General features: G+C 41.8%; 1 protein-coding gene across 1 annotated transcript; it reads left to right on the top strand.

Annotated features, from left to right (window-relative positions):
* The first annotated feature begins 8,228 nt into the window (after positions 1-8,228).
* Positions 8,229-18,085, top strand: BORCS7 (BLOC-1 related complex subunit 7). The gene is made up of 5 exons (XM_082853857.1): positions 8,229-8,656; positions 14,906-14,968; positions 15,076-15,119; positions 16,087-16,107; positions 16,880-18,085. Exons 1-5 carry the CDS (start codon positions 8,360-8,362, stop codon positions 16,929-16,931), a joined length of 477 nt encoding a protein of 158 aa, XP_082709983.1. The 5' UTR covers positions 8,229-8,359; the 3' UTR covers positions 16,932-18,085.
* Positions 18,086-18,460: the final 375 nt, after the last annotated feature.

Below are 18,460 nucleotides of genomic sequence, written 5' to 3'. Positions count from 1 at the left end.
AAGTTATATATATATATATATATATATATATGTAAATAAATAAATAAATAAATATACACACACACACACACACAAATGATAATATAACATTCCTTCAAAAATACTGTATTTAAGATTTTAAGCTAATTTAAACTGGAATTCCCTCTACTTCCTGAAATATTCCAAGCTAGTATGGCTTTATTACACATGAAGAAATAAAGTAATGAAAATTCTAAGAGCTAAGCAAACCAGTTATGAAAAGGTGAGAGATCAGTGTAATGAAGAAAATTAGTTGTCACAGCTCAAATTCTAAGATCATATACTGCAATTTAAAATGGAAGTGAGGAAGTAATCCAAAATAAATAATAAAAACAAATATCCATTTTAATCAATGTCTTATTTTCTTCCATTAATTATTTCCATCCCGTTTTAGCTAGAAGGATTTCATGAGGGAGACAAAGTGAAGAAAAGGGAAACACTCTTTAAAAATTATAAATTTCCTAGGACCACAGTAGAAAATACAAAAATTGGATCTGTAGGGGTTCAGAACAAGCCTCCCCCAAATGGGCTGCTTTTGCATGAGGCTCATTTTGAACTAAATGCAATTGAGACCCTGCGGGTCCAGGAGAAACTCACTGCCCCTCTCTTAACTATCTAGAAGAATTTAAATTGGGGATTTTTCCTAGAAAAGGTAATTACCAGAGATAAAATTTATCTTAGGGGCACCATCTACATGGCAGAACAAACATCTAATTATCAAGCATCTGCTCTCCTTAATGTCCTGTGAATGACCCTCCTGTCCTTGGAAGACCCAGACCCCTGCCCCATTCCTTAGCTCATGATGGTGTATATACCTCATTTTACCTTTCTGTCTCTGAACCTCTTGTGTATGTGGGGCCTTTGACCCTCTTTTGTGTGTGGATTCTCATACAAAGTTAAATTTGATTTTCTCCTGTTTATCTGTCTCATGTCGACTTAATACTTAGAGCAGCAAGAAGAACCTAGAAGGATAGAAGAGAGTTTTCCTCCTTCCTGACAAGGGCTCAGTCTTGAAGGGAGAGATCTCGTCTTAATCTCCCACAATAATGCAGATTCTCCATTTGGTTGGAGGACGGGATAAAAGAAATGAGAAGGTACATTTCTGTGATCTTTAAAGTTCCACACCCTCAAGTAACCATTCAAGGCACTGCCCATTAAGGAGGGGACTAAGACACTCCCCTCATACCTCACAAATCAAAAAGGGGGAAGAGGTCCAAGATTACACTAATGATTGCTCTTCTGCATTATAAAACCCAGTATGAAGTTTCAGTAAGGAGTGTTCTAGATTAGGAATTGGGCGTGTTCTCTGCTCACGCCCCTCACTGGCCTTGTGCCCCATCTACTTGAAAGCTCAATGGATATGAAATGTAAGGGGCTGTGATGACTGTTATTATAAATGACACTGTTCCTACCAACACTAATTACCTTCAATGAACCAGGAACCCTAGAGTTCAACAAATGAGTGAAGAGGACACTAAAAAAACCCCAAAGTGTTTTTAGTGTTTCATCTTCTTAGTGTAGTTAGTCACGACTCACTTCAAATAAGAACACACATAAAACAAATTATTTTTTCTTCCCTGGCCTAACAGGCAAGCCTCAATTAAAAAAACAAAACAAAACAGAACATGTTTTGCTGAAGTAGCCTCAGGGAAAAAAGGGAAGAAGAAAGAAGACCACAGCTAAGTTTTTAGGTAAGACAAAAGTTACTCACTGAAGGAAGAGAAATTTTCTTCAGGAGCTGTTCAAGTTGATTGCAAAGATAATGGAAGTTTCCCCTGCTCATCCCGACATGTTGCCAGGGCTTTGGTGACAGTGGTTTGCTTGTCTCCATGGACAGAAGTGACTCAGGGGAGGGGAACTTTAAAATTACTCCTGTTTACCTAATAGAACTCAATGTTCAGAATTAAAATTGGGCCTGTCTAGTATATGAAAAAACCAAGGGAACAAGAAAAGAGTTGAACTACACCAAATGAGCAGAATCTTATTGTAAAGCCAATGTAATTTGACAACCAGGGTTACTATATGCTATTTCTTATTCTAAATCGTCTACCCAGGACCTCTGATCTGCTTAAATTTGTAGGAGTCAAAATCATCCCCTTCGAAAGGACTTGTTCACAGATGACTCCTGGAGCAACTGAGGAGAAAAAGTAAGTCAGTCACAAAAGTTATTAAAACCTCCCTCCCTGGAGAACAATCTCATTGATCAAAGTACCATCATGGTTTCCATGCTGGACTCAAGAGTCTTGTCTCTAATTATGGATGGAATTATTACTTTTCTTCATGCTATTTTTAGGTATAGCTTAAAGCTGCCTGAAAGATGTGGAGAATTTTATGATGGAAGATAATTTCAGTTCCTTCAAGCGACCTTGGTGAAGTCAGCAAAGAATGAGCTGAATTCACTGGATGCGGTAGGTGGGCTGCAGAACCTAGATCCTCCCTACAGTTGTATGCTGGGTTGTGTGTATGCATATGTGCATTCTTCTAGGGAAAAGGGCCATACTTTTGATAGAATTCTCAGAAGGACATGTAAACAAAACTTTTTAAAGAGCTGCAGACCTAGAGGCTCCTTTGTGGTCGAATGAAAACACTTTCAATGAACGTGTGTCATTAACTTCCATTTGCGCCTGTGAACGTCCACAGGTTTCCATCCAAAGGTATTAATACCCACTGACTACAGTAAGGGTTTGGCGGCCTGTTTGTACAACACTTTCCAATTTTCAAAATCAAGTTATCTAGTACACACAGTGGGTTCCTAACAACAGGTCTCTAAAATTATCTCCAGCGATAGTTCAGGCCTTCACATTGAGGCCTCACAGAGAAGCCCATGGACTCTGATCTTTGGCTCCTGTCTTAGTCTCTCTGGAGCCTTAGTGTCTTCTAATTTAGGGAAAATAATGATAATACTGGCACCAAACATTCATATAATTGTTCGGAGTTGAACCAGTGTTGAACCAAAGAAGCTAATGTTCCTATTGGACTGGGCCATCTTGATGTCAGTTTCAGCACACCAATTAACACTGTCAACACCTTGTCCCTGCAAAACAAACAAACAAAAGTTAAATAACAAACAACCCTAGCACTTTCTTCTAGGAGGTTTCTTATGCAAGTATAACAACTGAGGGCACCAGTACCTAGAAATGCCCTTCATACATCACCATCACCTGAGGTCCTGCCGCTCAAGGATAGAGCCATGGATTTCTTCCCCCAGTTCCACTCCAACTAACCTGCCTTATCCTCTCTCTGTCAGCTTTTGTTCTCCTAGAGAAAAACACTCATCTCACTCCTTTATCCACCTCCTCTCCTGGTTTACTCACTGCAAGCAAGGGCTGAGATCACTTCCCCGGGCAGAAGGAGGGAGAGAAGGAAGATACTACTACATCCTACTACATATATTTTTGCTTTTCATCCAGACATATACATATGGCAATGATCTTTGTAAACTTCTAAAACATAAAACTACAGTAAGGTGAAACATCACTGTCAATTACCTCACCAATCCTGAAAATGAATGGCCTTCCTCAACACTCTCCTTATCACTGATGCAAAAATTTTGCCCGAAATAATCAGAAGCTGTCTCAAATCTAGTTTTCATCACATAACTCACATGTTTAAGGACTTAGAGGGGGAGATCCTTATCATTTATCTCATAAATACATCCTACAGGTGACTGTTTTCAAGCCTCTGGAAAATTTTCAGTCACGTGCATACCCCATAACCATCATTTTTAATGGTGTCTTCAGGTCAGTTTCAGTCACACTCACCTTACTCAGTCCCATCCGAACACGCCCACACTGAAGCCTCCCACTGTCATCCCAAGAAGACCCCTCTCTTTTCTATGATTTAGCACATGTCATACACTGTGATGTTGGGATCCCCTTCCTCAAGGGAAGGTCTCTTACTTCCCCCTCACATCTGGCACGGGCGGGCCTCAATGTTGCGGAACAGTGAATAAGCACTGTGTCCCCACCTCTGAGACACTGATTCACGTCCATCACTCTTTTCGCAAACTTGGCGGCAGGTTCACGTTGTCTCTGCAGCCTTCTCTGATGGACCTGTTCTACACCAACCCTTCTGCTACTACCATCACCATCAAGCAGTCCTTCCTGCAACAGATACTCACTGAGCCTCTATCACAAGCCAGGCACTGCTCTCAGGCTGGAAACGAAGCAATGGACCAAACAGATAAAACTCCCTGCCCGCCTGGAGCATACATTCTAATAGGGGAGAAGGGGGGTGCCCTGGAAATCTCACATTCAGTTTGAACTTCATTATAATTGAGTTGTTTTGAGTCTATATCGAGTCAAGCGACTGTCTAGACTCCAGTCGGAGATCTTCTGCAAAGATGGGTACCAACAACTCCTCCTAAACCTGCAGACATAGGACTACTCTTCCTGTCAGGAGGTAGACTCTTATTTCCTCTCTACCTGAACCTGAGCTGCCCTGTGACTTGATCAGCAGAATCATCAGAAGTGACTGCTGCGCCAGTTCAGGGCCTGGGCCCTAAGAGGCCTGACAGCTCCCGCTGCCTGGGAAACCAGGTACCATGTGAAGAAGCTCAGCCTATCCTGCCAGAGAGAAGGCCATGCGGAGAGAAGGCCCCGAGGATGAGAACCGTGGCACTCCGGGTGACAGCCAGCGTGAGGCCGCAGACACGTGAGTGAGGCCACCTCAGACCCTCCAGCCACCAAGTGAACGCAGCCCCGTGAGTGAGCCCAGCAAACACCACTGGAGAGAGATCACCACCCATGATAAATTCCTGAACTTCCGCATCACGGCCAATACAATGGGGGTTGTTTCAAGCCACTAAATTTGGAGGGCCGGGAGGGGGAGTTGTTGTTAGGCAGCAACAGCTTAGCCTTAACAAGACAGTGCTCTTAACCAGAGCCAGGGGTGGCATCTTCTGCATGTTTCTAAGCCTTCATTATGTCCATTATGGTTAGGCAAAAAGGAAACATCCAGTCAAAATCTGACGAGGGAATATTTATAAAACTAAATGGGGGAGGGGATTCTGGGAAGACGCCGCAGTATGAAGCACCAGGACTCTATCTCCCACCTAGACAACAACTGCATTGGTAGAATCTGTCTCATCCAACCATTTTGGAACTTTGAAGGCTTGCAACTTCCACGGGAAGACTTAGATGGTAAATTGTGGTGAATGTCAGTCAATTTGGGCTCTTAGCACAGTAGGAGCTACCCATCCTCCATCCCCAACCCCTTGGCAGACAACTGTGCATGTTTTCCTGGAACCACTGCCCACAGCTTGTGTGAACTAGGGTGGGCAAAAAGGACCCTGTCCTCCAAATATCGGCATCTCTGCTCTGAGTGCTGCTTCTGATCACAGAGCGCAGACAAGAAGGTGGGCGGCCACTGTCACTGTGCCTCCCTGACCCTATTGCAGCCCCTTCCCTCTGGCTGAAATGACTTCCAGGGGGATTAAAAGGCAAGACCCCTTCTCCTTCCACCCCTGGTCGTTTTTCTTTTTTTTTTTTTGGCCACGCCACGCAGCTTGTGGGATTTTAGTTTCCTGACCAGGGATTGAACCTGCATCCTCAGCAGTGAAAGACTGGAGTCATAACCACTGGACTGATAGGGAATTCCCACCCCCTGGTCAGTTTTTACATTTCCCACTTTCTGGGGCCAGACATTAAGGACTGGGACATTCAAAAACAACTGCATGTATGGAGAAAATTAGAAAGTGACTGTGTGTGCTCAGGGAAAGGCTCAGAAAAGACTGGGAAGACCTTCAGCTTACACTTTGGCTGGTCCTCAGCAAAGAGACTGCGTACCACAGTTAAAAACAATAACAAACAATAAGGAAGACAAGCAAATCCTGAGAAAGGGGAAAATCTGGTTTCCAGAGTTATCACATTATTAAATTCAAAAGTCCAGTGTTCTTAAAAAAAAATCACAAGGCATACAAAGGAACAGCAAAGTATGGCCCACTCAAAGGAATAAAACAAATCAGTAGAAACTGTCCCTGAAAAAAACCTAATGTCTGATATACTAGACAAAGATTTCAAAGTAACTGTCTTAAAGATGCCCAAAAGACTAAAGGGAGATATGGAGAAAGTCAAGAAAACAGTGTGTAAACAAAATGGAAATATCAATAAAGAGAAAACTTATAAAGAACCAAAAAGAAATTCTGGAGCTGGAAAGTATAATTGAAATGAAAAATTTATTAGAGAGATTCAAAGGAGATTTAAGCAGACAAAAGACTCAGTGAACTTGAAGATAGGACAATGGATAGACCCTGATTGCTTGGTTTGCAAAAGGAATTCACTGAGGTGAGTTGTCATTGACTGAACGTATTTCAAACAAGTTCTGGTGGTTTATTAGTTTTCTATTGTGTGTAACAATATTACCACAAATGTAGTGGTTTAAAACAACACATATTTATTATCTTATTATTTCTGTGGTCAAGAATCCAAGAACAGCTTTTCTGAGCCATGTACTTAGAGTCTCAGAGGGCTGCAATCAAGGTGTGGGCCAGATTCTCATCTGGAGGCTCGATAGGGGAAGGATCTGCTTCTCCACTTGCCTGGTTGTTAGTAGCAATCAGTTCCTTTTGGTTGTTTGACTGAGAGCCTCATTTTTTTTCTGGCTGTCAGCTGGAGCTCAGCCCTCAGTGACTAGATGACTCTTGTAGTTCCTTGCCACATGGAGTTGTCCAATATGGCCACTTGCTTCCTCACAGCTAGAAAGGGAGAGACTCCAGCAAGATGAGCCTTACAGTCTTATGTAATGTAATTACATAATCACTTACATATAATCACATATCTCCCATCACCTACGCATATACTATTGGTTAGAAGCAAGTCACATGTCCCACCTACAAGTAAGAGAGGTGGAATACACAAGGGCGTGAACACCAGGAGATAGGAATCATGGAAGCCAGCTGTCAGTGGCCAATCTGTCTACTACAGGTGGCTACTTGTTACCATGGCTCTACCATGGCTCAACCTTTTCCTAAGTTTATGGGTGTACAGCAACTGGAGTCTCTTACACTGCTGTTCGGAATGCAGTGGTAAACTTTGAGAAATGGTTTGGCAGCTTCTTGAAAAGTTAAAGACTTACCATATGACCCAGCCATTCCACTGCCAGATATTACTCAAGATAAATGTAAACAAACTCACATAAAGACTTGTATATGAATGTTCATAGCAGCTTTATTCATAAAACCCCCAAATGGAAACAACCCAAATGCTCATCAAAAGGTGAGTGGATTGACAAAATAAGATATATCCATACAATGGACTATTTCTCAGCAATAAAAAAGGAACATACTAGCGATATACACAACTAAGTGAATGACTCTCAGGATGTTATGCTGAGAGAAAGAAGCCAGACCAAAAAAGGTACTTCCTGTATGATTCCATTTATATAAAATTCTAGAAACCCAAATTAATCTATAGTGCTACAAAGCAGATCCGTTGTTGCCTGGAGTGAGGGATAGATGGTCTACAAAGGGGCACTTGGAAACTTGTGGGGGTGATGAAAATGTTCTGTATCTTAATAGTGGTGGTAATTCACAGGTGTACACATCCATCACACTCATCAAATTGTATGCTTTAAAAGAATGTAGTTATTGAACATAAATTATACCTCAATAAATTTGATTAAGAATAAGAATTAAATGAAAGAATCAGAGACATGAAACTAGACACTTAGAAGAGAAAGTAATGTTGATACTGAGTATAGGTGATTTTAAACATAATTCGCCAATTTACCATTGTCATCTCTCTCGTGCATTAGCTAAAAAAAAAAAATAGAGCTACATGAAACACTTCAGATACTAATTCTTTTCAAGGTGATAATCAGTTTGCTTTAAATACAACAAAGGGGTCATTTATCACTAAAAATTACTAGAGATGTAAAACATTTGTCATACCTGTTGACTATCTTATTTACTTTTTTAACTGCCTGTTTGTGAACTTTGCCAATTTTTCTATTAGCTTGTTCTTCCCGGTTCTTCTGTTTGTTTACATGCCTCCTCAGCCTGGGAGCTCACTGGAGACAAGGACTGCATCTCTTCTCTTTCTTTACCTCAGCCCAGCAGTATTTGGTATTTCGTTCATGAAATGTTTGCTAAAATTGAATTGATCTTAATTCATTCTCATACACTTTGGAGAATTTAACTTTATTACTTCTGTTTTTACAGATGAGGAACACAAGATGCTGCAGAGGCTGAATAATTTGCAGTCACACAACTGAACGGCAGAATTGGGACTGTAATCCAGGCCTTCTGATTTTAAACCATGGGTTTATTGAAATTGTATTCCATCCCCTCCATTGATGTTTGCCTGGGCCCTGTCTTCTTCAGGATATCAACTGAGTATTTTAAATGAATTTAAAGTTAGCAAAGCTCACCCTCCGCTACGCGCATGCGTCCCTTCCTTTTCCCATGGTAGGAAAAAAAAGACACCGCCTCCTTTCGCTTTGCTCATCTTTTGGCCCCTGCGACTCGCCATCGCCCGTGGGGAGGCGTTCACTGGTTGAAGTGATGGCGACTGGGGCCCCGGATTCGCAAGCGCGATTCGGTCAGTCTGTGAAGGGGCTTCTCACGGAGAAGGTGAACACCTGTGGTACTGACGTGATCGCGCTCACCAAGCAGGTGCTGAAGGGCTCCCGGAGCTCCGAGGTGAGCTGGGAGTGGACTCTCCGGGCTTAATACCGGGAGACTCGACTTCCATAGCCGTGGGAAGAGGGTCGTGTTGCATCCTGGGAATTGTAGTCCGTGAACTAGTGGCGAAGGGAGAAGACCTCGTTCCGGAGGGCGCGTGTTGCATTCTGGGGTGTGTAGTCTCTGGGTAGGACTAGCGGTCCTGTGAGCCGGGGGGGAATGGAGGCGGTGGGGGAAGAAACGAAATGATGGGAATCGGTGCTTCAAAGCAGAGATCGCCGCAGACGACGGATGAGATAGTGGTCCTAACGAGTTCCTCATTTGTTTCTCAGAGTTGTCTCTAGTGAAGATCTGTCTCTTTCGGCCCCTAAATTCCGCGTGGTTTTGCCCTCAACGTTCCAGATTCCTTCCACACTTTTATGCATCGTCTGTCCACAGATTTATTCTTTTCTGACTTGTCTTTCTGGCCACATTCTTGGTTTTCTGTTTCTTAGATTAGCTTTCTCCTTTGCCGTGATTTTCCCCTCATCATCCTCTGGCTGATTCCGTGTATGGGATTATTTGATAGCTTGTCACACCAGCAAGCTTTATATGTGTACACTGTCTCTCTCCAAAAAAGGACCTATCCATTGTATCCTGAGGTATTCACCCAAGTGAAATGAAAATATATGTCCACACAAAGATTTGAACATGTTCATAGCACATTTATCCATAATAGCACCAAACTGGAGACAATCCAAGTGCCCACGAGGCAGGTGATTGCACAAACAAAATGGGTCTAATGACCCAGGCTTTCAACTTCTAGGAGAAAAGAAAACATATACATCATTTTGTTACATAAACCAGCCATGCACATAATGTGTCATCTAAGATGTCCAGGTTTGGTGTCTTTAAAGTGGAAAACATCTTGAATACACTTGTAAAACAATCTGGGGACAGAGTCTTTAGATTTCTATGACTTTCTCCTGTAGGCCCATTGTTTTGCTCATAATTAACTCAGTAGCAGTATATCTTAGCTACTTATTTTCAAGAAGTATTTTTGATTTTCAAGTTAGTTTTCATAACAGTAGCACCTCTTTCTCTCCCACTCTTTTTTTACTCATGTTTCATCACTTATTATTTCATTGTTATGTAGTTGCATTAGCAAACATAATATGTTTGCAAGCCTTCACATTTGTATATGAATGTTCAAAGCAGCTTTATTTATATTAGTTTAAGGTCCAGTAGAATTATCCTTACAAAATTAGCTTTCATGTTATGTCCTTAGCTTCTATCGATAGTGGCTGCAAGAAACAGCTGAATGAAAAAAGTGTTTGCGGGACTTCCCTGGTGGCGCAGTGGGTAAGAATCTGCCTGCCAATGCAGGGAACACGGGTTTGAGCCCTGGTCCGGGAAGATCCCACATGCCACGGAGCAACTAAGCCCGTGTGCCACAACTACTGAGCCTGTGCTCTAGAGCCTGCGAGCCACAATTACTGGGCCCACATGCCACAACTACTGAAGCCTGTGTGCCTAGAGCCCATGCTCCGCAACAAGAGAAGCCATCACAATGAGAAGCCCACACACCACAACGAAGAGTAGCCCCCGCTCGCTGCAACGAGAGAAAGTCCGTGCACAGCAACAAAGACCCAACGCAGCCAAAAATAAATAAATTAATTAATTAAAGAAAACCAAAAAGTGTTTGCGTTTACCATAATACTATTGTTGAAGTCACTGATCTGATGATCCCAGATATGCTTTGTATGAGGTCTACATGGTATACTCATTTTAGGATTCAGTATCAGAGGAAAGTTTATCTTTTTTGAAGAATTGTTGTGTTGCCTTTTACCAAATAAGAATTACGCAACTTATTGTGTTTCACTTTTTGCCTTGGTTGCACAGAAGTTGCTTTGTCAGTTTTAGTGGTAGACATACCTGCTTCCTTCTCCTTTTCATGATTTTTAGATTCTATTTCAGCTTTTCAAAAAAAAAATGTGTGTGTTTTATGTCGTTTAATTCATTAAGTCTTCACAATCACTAATAAAGGAGGTACTTTTCTTACAGAGGGGAATTTCACTTGTCCAGGGTCCCACAGTAGCTAGGAAGGGGTAGAGCTAGGATTCAAACCTAGGCAGACAGGTTCTAAGCCCATACTCTATGACGTCACTTCTCACGGCCGCTAGCTGGATGAAGTGGCCAAAAAGCCACAGTGCCACCATTGACTGCCCTGATATGGCTTGCTGCTTCCCGTTCCTGCTCCTCGTGTATTTTTCATGAGGGCTTCTTCTGTAGTAGATTTAGACAGGGTGCTCAGTAAGCGGTGTGGATTGAGTTAAGCTGAAGCCAGTCCAACTTTCTGGGACAGAGTTGACACATATTTCAAGTCTAAACTTTTTCTTTTTTACTGGATCTCTTATATGACACTTACCACATACCATATTGTATTTTTCTGTAGTTATGTATTTTTGCCATTTCCTTTACTAGGCTCTGAGGTTATGGGAGTGTCTTACTGATTTTCAATCCTTCTTAGCCCACAGAGCATTGCTTCTCTCTTCAGCAGTCTCCAGATAGCTATTTTGTTTGAGAAACTGACAATTTGCATGTGTAAAACACTCATTTCACAGCATCCACTTAACACATATTTACAGAGTGTCTGCTATGTGCCAGGAACTGTTCTAGGTACAAGGGAGACGTTGGTACACAAAACTAAGTCCCTGTACTTAGAAAACTTCCATTTTAGTGAAGAGACAGACAAAAAAATGAAACACAAAAAAGGTGGTAGTAAATGCTATGAAGAAAAATAAAGCTGGGAACAGAGAGTGCTGAAAGGGTTTTCCCTAAATAGGGTGGTCAGGGAAGGGCTCTCTGAGGAGGTAGCATTCGAGCAGCTGCTTGAATGAAGTGAGGGAGCAAACCATATGGACATCTGGAGGCAGAGAGTTCCACGTCGAGGACATGGCAAATGCAGAGGCCTTGAGATGGGAATGTACGTAAGGAATGCAGGGAGGCTGGTGTGACTGGAGCACAAAGTGAGGAAATCATACCAACTTATGTCCATGGCACAAAGAATGCTTGTGCCTAATACGCTCCTCTTGTGCACACCTGCGCTTCTGCTCCTCCAGGTGAATTGTGTGCTTGGTAAGGGTTCATTGTGGTTTTTTCCTAAGCCTGTGTAAGGCACTTGTGCTTGCTATTGCAACTACATTGTTTCATGGGATGTTGTGGGAAATGATGAAATATGAGTGCAGAAAAAAAGAGGGTTGCTGTTGCTATGAAAACTAAGTTGAAAATTAGCAATACTTGTTGAAGAGAAGTACCAAGACAAACTGGTATTGAGTTAATTATGAGCAAGACAGTGGTCCAAGCCTGGGAGGAAGTTCACTGAAATCTAAAAAGATTCTGTACTCAGGTGGTTTTACAGGTGTATTTAAGATGTTCCACTTTAAGGAAACCGAAACTGGAAATCTTAGGTGATACGTTACGTGTGTGGTTGGTTTATGTAAGAAAATGATGCACAATGTCAATGACTTCATCTGTCATCACAGAAAAGGCCTTGGCCCTACATTCCGACAGCCCCTGCATTCCAGGCCATCACAAGTCCCGTCAAGCCTATCTTCTAAATCCCTCTCAAGCCCCCCGTGCCCCCTTTTTTAACTGCCACTTCTGTGGTTCAGGTCACTCTCATTGCTCGCCTGGAATACTGCAGTGTTCTCCTAACCTGTCTCTCTGCCTTTAGTCCCCTGTCTAGTCCATCCTGTTTATCACATTCTAAAACAGTAAATCTGATCATGCCACTTTTTTGTAACATTATATTACTTCGGAATTCTAAACAGCAGCCGTTAGGTCTCAGAAGTCACTTCTTTTAGGAAGCCTTCCCTGAGCACCTAGCCAGTAATGGGTTAATCACTCCTGCCCCCCCCCCCCCCCGAACTCCCAGGTCATTCAGTGCTTCCCCCTCAGCACTTACCACAAGGTATTGTAGTACCTTTGTCTTCTTTGTCATCCCAGCCTGTGAGCCCTGTAAGGATGGGGGCTATGTCTCTTACTGGCTCATAAGCACTTAGTAACTATTTGTTGACTGAATGAGGAAGATTCTGTTAGAACTCTTTCTTTTCTGCCATCGGTTTGTCAGTCACCATCCATAGGAGTTTGGAGTTTGTCACTTAAAAGTGGCCACAAGGAAAAAAAAAAAAAAAAAGTGGCCACAAGGAGGGAACAGGAACTCTCATACCTGGTGGGTGGGAATGCAAAATGGTATAACCTTAATGGGGGGTGGGTGGCAATATGTAGCAAAATTAAAACCCTCTGATCCAGCAGTCACAATCAAGATTCTGAGTCTATCCAAAGACATGATGGCAAAAAGATACAAAGAACTATGAGGTATTTTTTGTAGCACTACTTCCAATAGCAAAAGACTGGAAACAGCCCCAAAGTCTATAGCGGAGGACTGGTTGAATAACCTTATGAGACATCTATTCAGTGGAGTGCTCAGCAGCCCTGGAAGAACAAGGTGGAGATTCAGTATATACTGCTGCAGATCCATCTCAGTAGATATTATCAAGTGAAAAGAGCAGGGTGCAGAAGAGCGCATATGGTAGGTTACATTTTATGTAAAGGGGGCAGAATATATACATATGTCCATTGTTTGTAAAGGAACAATGGAAAGATAAACTAAAAACTAATTTAAAAAATATTTATGCATAGGGGAGAGATACCGGGGAGGGGAAGAGGCTGGATAGGTCTTATTTTATTGTTTTGCCTTTAGAAGCATGTAAAGTTTTATTTTTTTATTTTTATTTTGTACATTTATTTATCTTTATTTATTTATTTTTGGCTGCATTGGGTCTTTGTTGCCCTGTGCGGGCTTTCTCTACTTGTGGCGAGCGGGGGCTACTCTTGGTTGCGGTGTGCGTGCTTCTCTTTGTGGTGGCTTGTTGCAGAGCACGGGCTCTAGGCACGTGGGCTTCCGTAGTTGTGGCATGAGGGCTCAGTAGTTGTGGTGCATGGGCTTAGTTGCTCCACAGCATGTGGGATCTTCCCAGACCAGGGCTTGAACCCATGTACCCTGCATTGTCAGGTGGATTCTTGTTTTTGTTTTTTGTTTTTGTTTTTGCGGTACGCGGGCCTCTTACTGTTGTGGCCTCTCCCATTGCGGAGCACAGGCTCTGGACGCGCAGGCTCAGCGGCCATAGCTCACGGGCCCAGCTGCTCCGCGGCATGTGGGATCTTTCCGGACCGGGGCACGAACCCGTGTCCCCTGCATTGGCAGGCGGACTCTCAACCACTGCGCCACTAGGGAAGCCCTGTCAGGTGGATTCTTAACCACTGCGCCACCAGGGAAGTCCCAAGTTGTGTTAATTTTTAAAGTTAAAAAGAAAAATAAATAAAAGTTGCTGTGAGGGAAGGAATCTGGAGGCTGGAACAGTGCTGGTGTCCTGGTTAATTTGAAGTCATCTGTCCCCCTTTCACCAGAATCTCTCTGACCCAAGGGAACAGGGAGGGTTGGTAGGACACACATAACAGTAGCTCCCTTTACATGGTTGGACTGCATGTCTGCCAGGAACAGGGTGCCACAGGAGGCGAGAAACCTCTGTTGATCTCTTCTTGCCTCTCTGTGAGGAGGCAGATCTGCTGCGCGCAGGCCACCCAGCTGAAACAGAACTCACTCAGCCTTTGTCTCTTGGCCTCAGGGCCCAGGTATCAGGGAACTCATCAAAGTCTGCTACCGCACTTCTTTCTTTCTCTTCCCCATCTCCATCTGTCCATCCTTTACACGGTGGTTTCCCACTTGAAAGCCCAAGCTTCTCCCCAGGCCTTTTTACCCCCTCTGTGTCTCTCATTCCATTTCTCAACAGCTACCTTCCTTCTGTCCTTTAAAGCCCTATCCTAACTCCTGCCCTCTCACTCCTCTCAAACCATCCCAAATCTCAAGTTTGCCTTTAAAGAATCAGAAGTTAGGTTCTCACCGGGCTTGTGGAGCCAGGGTTTGTTTTCTCAGCCTTTGCCTCTCAGCACTTGATTAATAAACTCAGCAGTTATGGAGGACTTGATTTCTCAGGCTGTGGCCTTCAGAACAGATGTCGAGCCCATGCCAGAACTGCCGTAGTGACAGTGAAATGGATTTTCAACATGACCAAATGGGAAATTATCCTCCTTTACATTTGGAGGGTTTATATTTGTATGGGGTGGGGGGGTGGGCACGGAGAAAGGGTGGTGGTATAACAGCTGCAGAGAGATTACAGGAAGTTTGGAAGTTTTGATTATTACCATTTTATTTTTGTCTTCCAGCTGCTAGGTCAGGCTGCTCGAAATATGGTACTACAGGAAGATGCCATCTTACACTCAGAAGATGTAAGAAACAATTTCTATTATGATTTGGGTTTTATATGCACAGTTTGTTTGGCTTCAGGGAAGTGGAATGTTCTATTTCTCTGTTTTTCTTTTTTTTTTTAATGCAGAGTTTAAGAAAAATGGCAATAATAACAACACATCTTCAATACCAGTGAGTATTCCCTCTCCAGTGCCTACTGTACTTATTAAGCAATCATTTTCTGCAGGCTGTTTCTTGTGGCCTTTGTGTTTCAGCACATTTTCCTGTGGAGGCAGGAGCTGGGAGTAAAGGAGGGGTTAGTCAAGGATGTGTTCCCTCTGGAAGAGATGCTTGAGACTGCATAAGAATTTGGGGTATGGAGTGTGATCAGAGTGGGCACCACCTTTGTGAACCTCTCTGATAATTTGAGGGCTTCTCAGAAGGAGAGACTGCAAACCCCATAGGGCAGGGCCCATCCAGGACCACACACATGCACAGAGCTTGGCACCCAGTAGGCACTTAACCAGTATCTGTCCACTGTCTGTGCCTGAGGTCTTTCCTGGAGCATCTGCACCTTCCCTGGAGAATCAAGTATAACTATGTTCTTTATCTTACATTCCCATATATAACCCAACCCTAACTACATATAAATCATCCAGGAGATTTTGAAATATAGAGACCCCTTTTGGACAAAATTATAATTTAATTAACTTTTCATCTTATTTCATTTTGCTTTTTATTTTATGTAGTTGACATTATACTTATGTATCTATTAGAAATATCTGACTGGGAATTTAATTCTTGATATCTAAATAGCTAAATACTCATTTTTTGGGGTGTGTACATATCAGGTATGTGACCATTTGGCTCCACATACCCAGACTGAATTTGAGCCATACTTGTAGTTTGTTAGACGACATCCCTCACTCTGATAGAATATTATTACAGCTTTAGGTTTAGAATCATCTTTTCAGCAACTCTGCACTCAGATATTGAACCTCTGTTCAATAGCACAATCTTAGGATAGGATGGACAGAAATATAAAATGTGACAAGCTGGAAATTTGTTCTGCCTATATATACATATCTGACCAAAAATAACTTTTACTAGTTCGCTGCATTTTCTTATGTTTATTTTCCTCTTTCCTTTTCTGATTTAGGCAAGAAGCTATTCAGAAGAAGTAAGTAACCCCAAAGGTAGAGGAGTGGGGGGCCAACTAACTGTAGCAGGCTGGGGGGAATTATGCTGCTGGGCCTAGGATCAGTACAAAACTCTGGTTCACAGAGGCCCTTAAGTTGCCATGTGTTCTAGGATAGCTAATTGGGAATATAAAGAATATTTCAAAGGCATGCAGTAAGTCAATTCACTGCTAGCAAAGGCTTTCTAAAAGTTATAGAGTGTAGAGACCAACTCTGAGGGTAGGAAACCTTTTACATTGGTAATATTCATTAAGTAAAGTAAATGTGCTAAAGTCATTGAACAGCCTTGTTTTTGTTTTAAGTGGATTAAATCTGTCCCTTGCAATGTTGTTTACACTACTAGTTGGCTTTACAGATCTTTTCTTCATAGTTTAAACATGTCTGGGACCCTAGTGGACCAATAGAAATTTTGATTTAGTTCAACAGAACTATGCATATAATATACTTTGTGCAAATCATTTGCACAATGAGATGTCCTTTTTTTTTAACATTGATCGCATTTTTTTTTTTTTTCAGTATCTAGTCCTCCATTTTTTCCAGGGAGAACATATGAAATTGGACTTGCAGGGACAGGAAACCATTGCATACAAAGAATGTAGAGGAATACCCCTATCTCTGCATCCAACCATGGATGTGACCCCATCAATAGCCCCCACATTTAAAGCCAAAAGAAAGTACTATTGCATAGAGAGGGTTGCTATGACAATGAGATGCTCATTCTAGATAAACCTTTTTCTCTATTCTAATTTGTAGTGTTGAACAGTCTTCAAACCTACAGGACCAGTTAAATCATCTGTTGAAGTAGAACGTGTTATGAGAGGGCAAAAGCACTTTGCCTGACACTGAGGAGGAAATATCTTACATAACCACTGTGCTATGGGTGTGATTTTCCATTTTCTTCTCCAAAGTTAAGTTAGAATAAGATCCGTGATGATGAACAGTTTCTCCTGAAAGGAAGTTAAGTGATTGAATTTTTTTTTTGTTGTTTGGCGGTGCGCGGGCCTCTCACTGCTGTGGCCTCTCCCGTTGTGGAGCACAGGCTCCAGATGCGCAGGCTGAGCGGCCATGGCTCACAGGCCCAGCTGCTCCGCGGCATGTGGGATCTTCCTGGTCTGGGGCACGAACCCGTGTCCCCTGAATCGGCAGGCAGGCTCTCAACCACTGCGCCACCCGGGAAGCCCCTAAGTGATTGAATTTTGAAAGCACTTATTGAATCAAACCAACCCATGCTCTTATTGAATTTTTAAGTTGCTCTGTTAATTTGATATTAAAGCAAAATTAAAAGATGTCTTAGTTTTTCTCATAGAACTTTAATATGTCAAAAGCCATATTGTCTAAATGTGTTTCTTAAGCAAATACTGAGTAGTGTTTTAAATTCAGACTTAAGAGCTTCTATTGTGAATGTATAAGAATGATTAATACTGTTTTTAAAGACTTTTTTCTTTTAATCATACATTCAGGAAATATTTTAATTTCATGGTCACAGAATGGTGATTAAGTAATACCTGTTGTTTTCTTTTCTTTTCTAGTAACTAAGAGGAGATAGTTATTTTATTTGTTGTAGCAAATTCCTACATGAAAATTAGGCAAATGGTATCATATCTGGCCAGCTGCAACCTCCTGCCTTGACCTTCATTCCTAGGGTTTCTTTGTTGTTGTGACTCTTGATTAAGTGGCCTTGGGTTCATTTTGTAATTTTGCTAGTCATCAGCAAATTCACTTGTATGACATTATTGTCAAGTGAGAATGCAGTTGAGTTACTGTGATTCCGGTATAGGGTTGTGCCATGTAGAAAACCTTACGTTTATTGACATTTACCTATGTTCATTGAATTTATCTCATTAAATGTCATTACCGTTGTCTGTTGTCAAGTCTGAATGTCTATGCTTTATTTGAATTTAAAATGGGACTTCCAACCTGTTTTAGCTCAGTTCTTAATTCACTAAGGTACTGGGAGAAAGCTGACATAAGAAAATGGTGTTTTTACTGAAAGAAAAAAGGCAAATATGAGTCCAATTTAATTCATATTCTATTATCATCAAGTTGACTAATCATATCAGATTACATTTATTCCTCATTTTATATATATATACATTAACTTAAAGTAAAAAAACAGTATGAAGGAATTCACTTATACATTCATTCTATAAATGTTTATTACAATTATTAAATATAAACAGGCTCAACTTACCTTAAAAAGAAGGCTTGCAAACTTACAGCAATTGTCATATTAGTAGTAAAACATTTGATGTTACTATCACAGTTTCTATTCAACATTTTGCTGGAAGCCACACCTGGTGCAGAAATTAAAATTAAATGTAACTGTTAGCAAGG

This window comes from Leucopleurus acutus (genome assembly GCF_964270905.1).
Source record: "Leucopleurus acutus genome assembly, chromosome: 14".
Lineage (NCBI taxonomy): Eukaryota > Metazoa > Chordata > Mammalia > Artiodactyla > Delphinidae > Leucopleurus > Leucopleurus acutus.
The sequence above is the reverse complement of the archived record's forward strand: the minus strand, read 5'-3'. Positions and strand labels throughout refer to the sequence as shown.

What these genes read in the sequence shown, in the direction of transcription:
- BORCS7 (XM_082853857.1), top strand. Translation starts at nt 8,360, where the DNA reads ATGAATTTAAAGTTAGCAAAGCTCACCCTCCGCTACGCGCATGCGTCC. An exon ending in ACAACACATCTTCAATACCA is followed by an intron (nt 15,120 to 16,086) that starts GTGAGTATTCCC and finishes TTTCTGATTTAG; the next exon opens with GCAAGAAGCTATTCAGAAGA. An exon ending in CAAGAAGCTATTCAGAAGAA is followed by an intron (nt 16,108 to 16,879) that starts GTAAGTAACCCC and finishes TCTAATTTGTAG; the next exon opens with TGTTGAACAGTCTTCAAACC.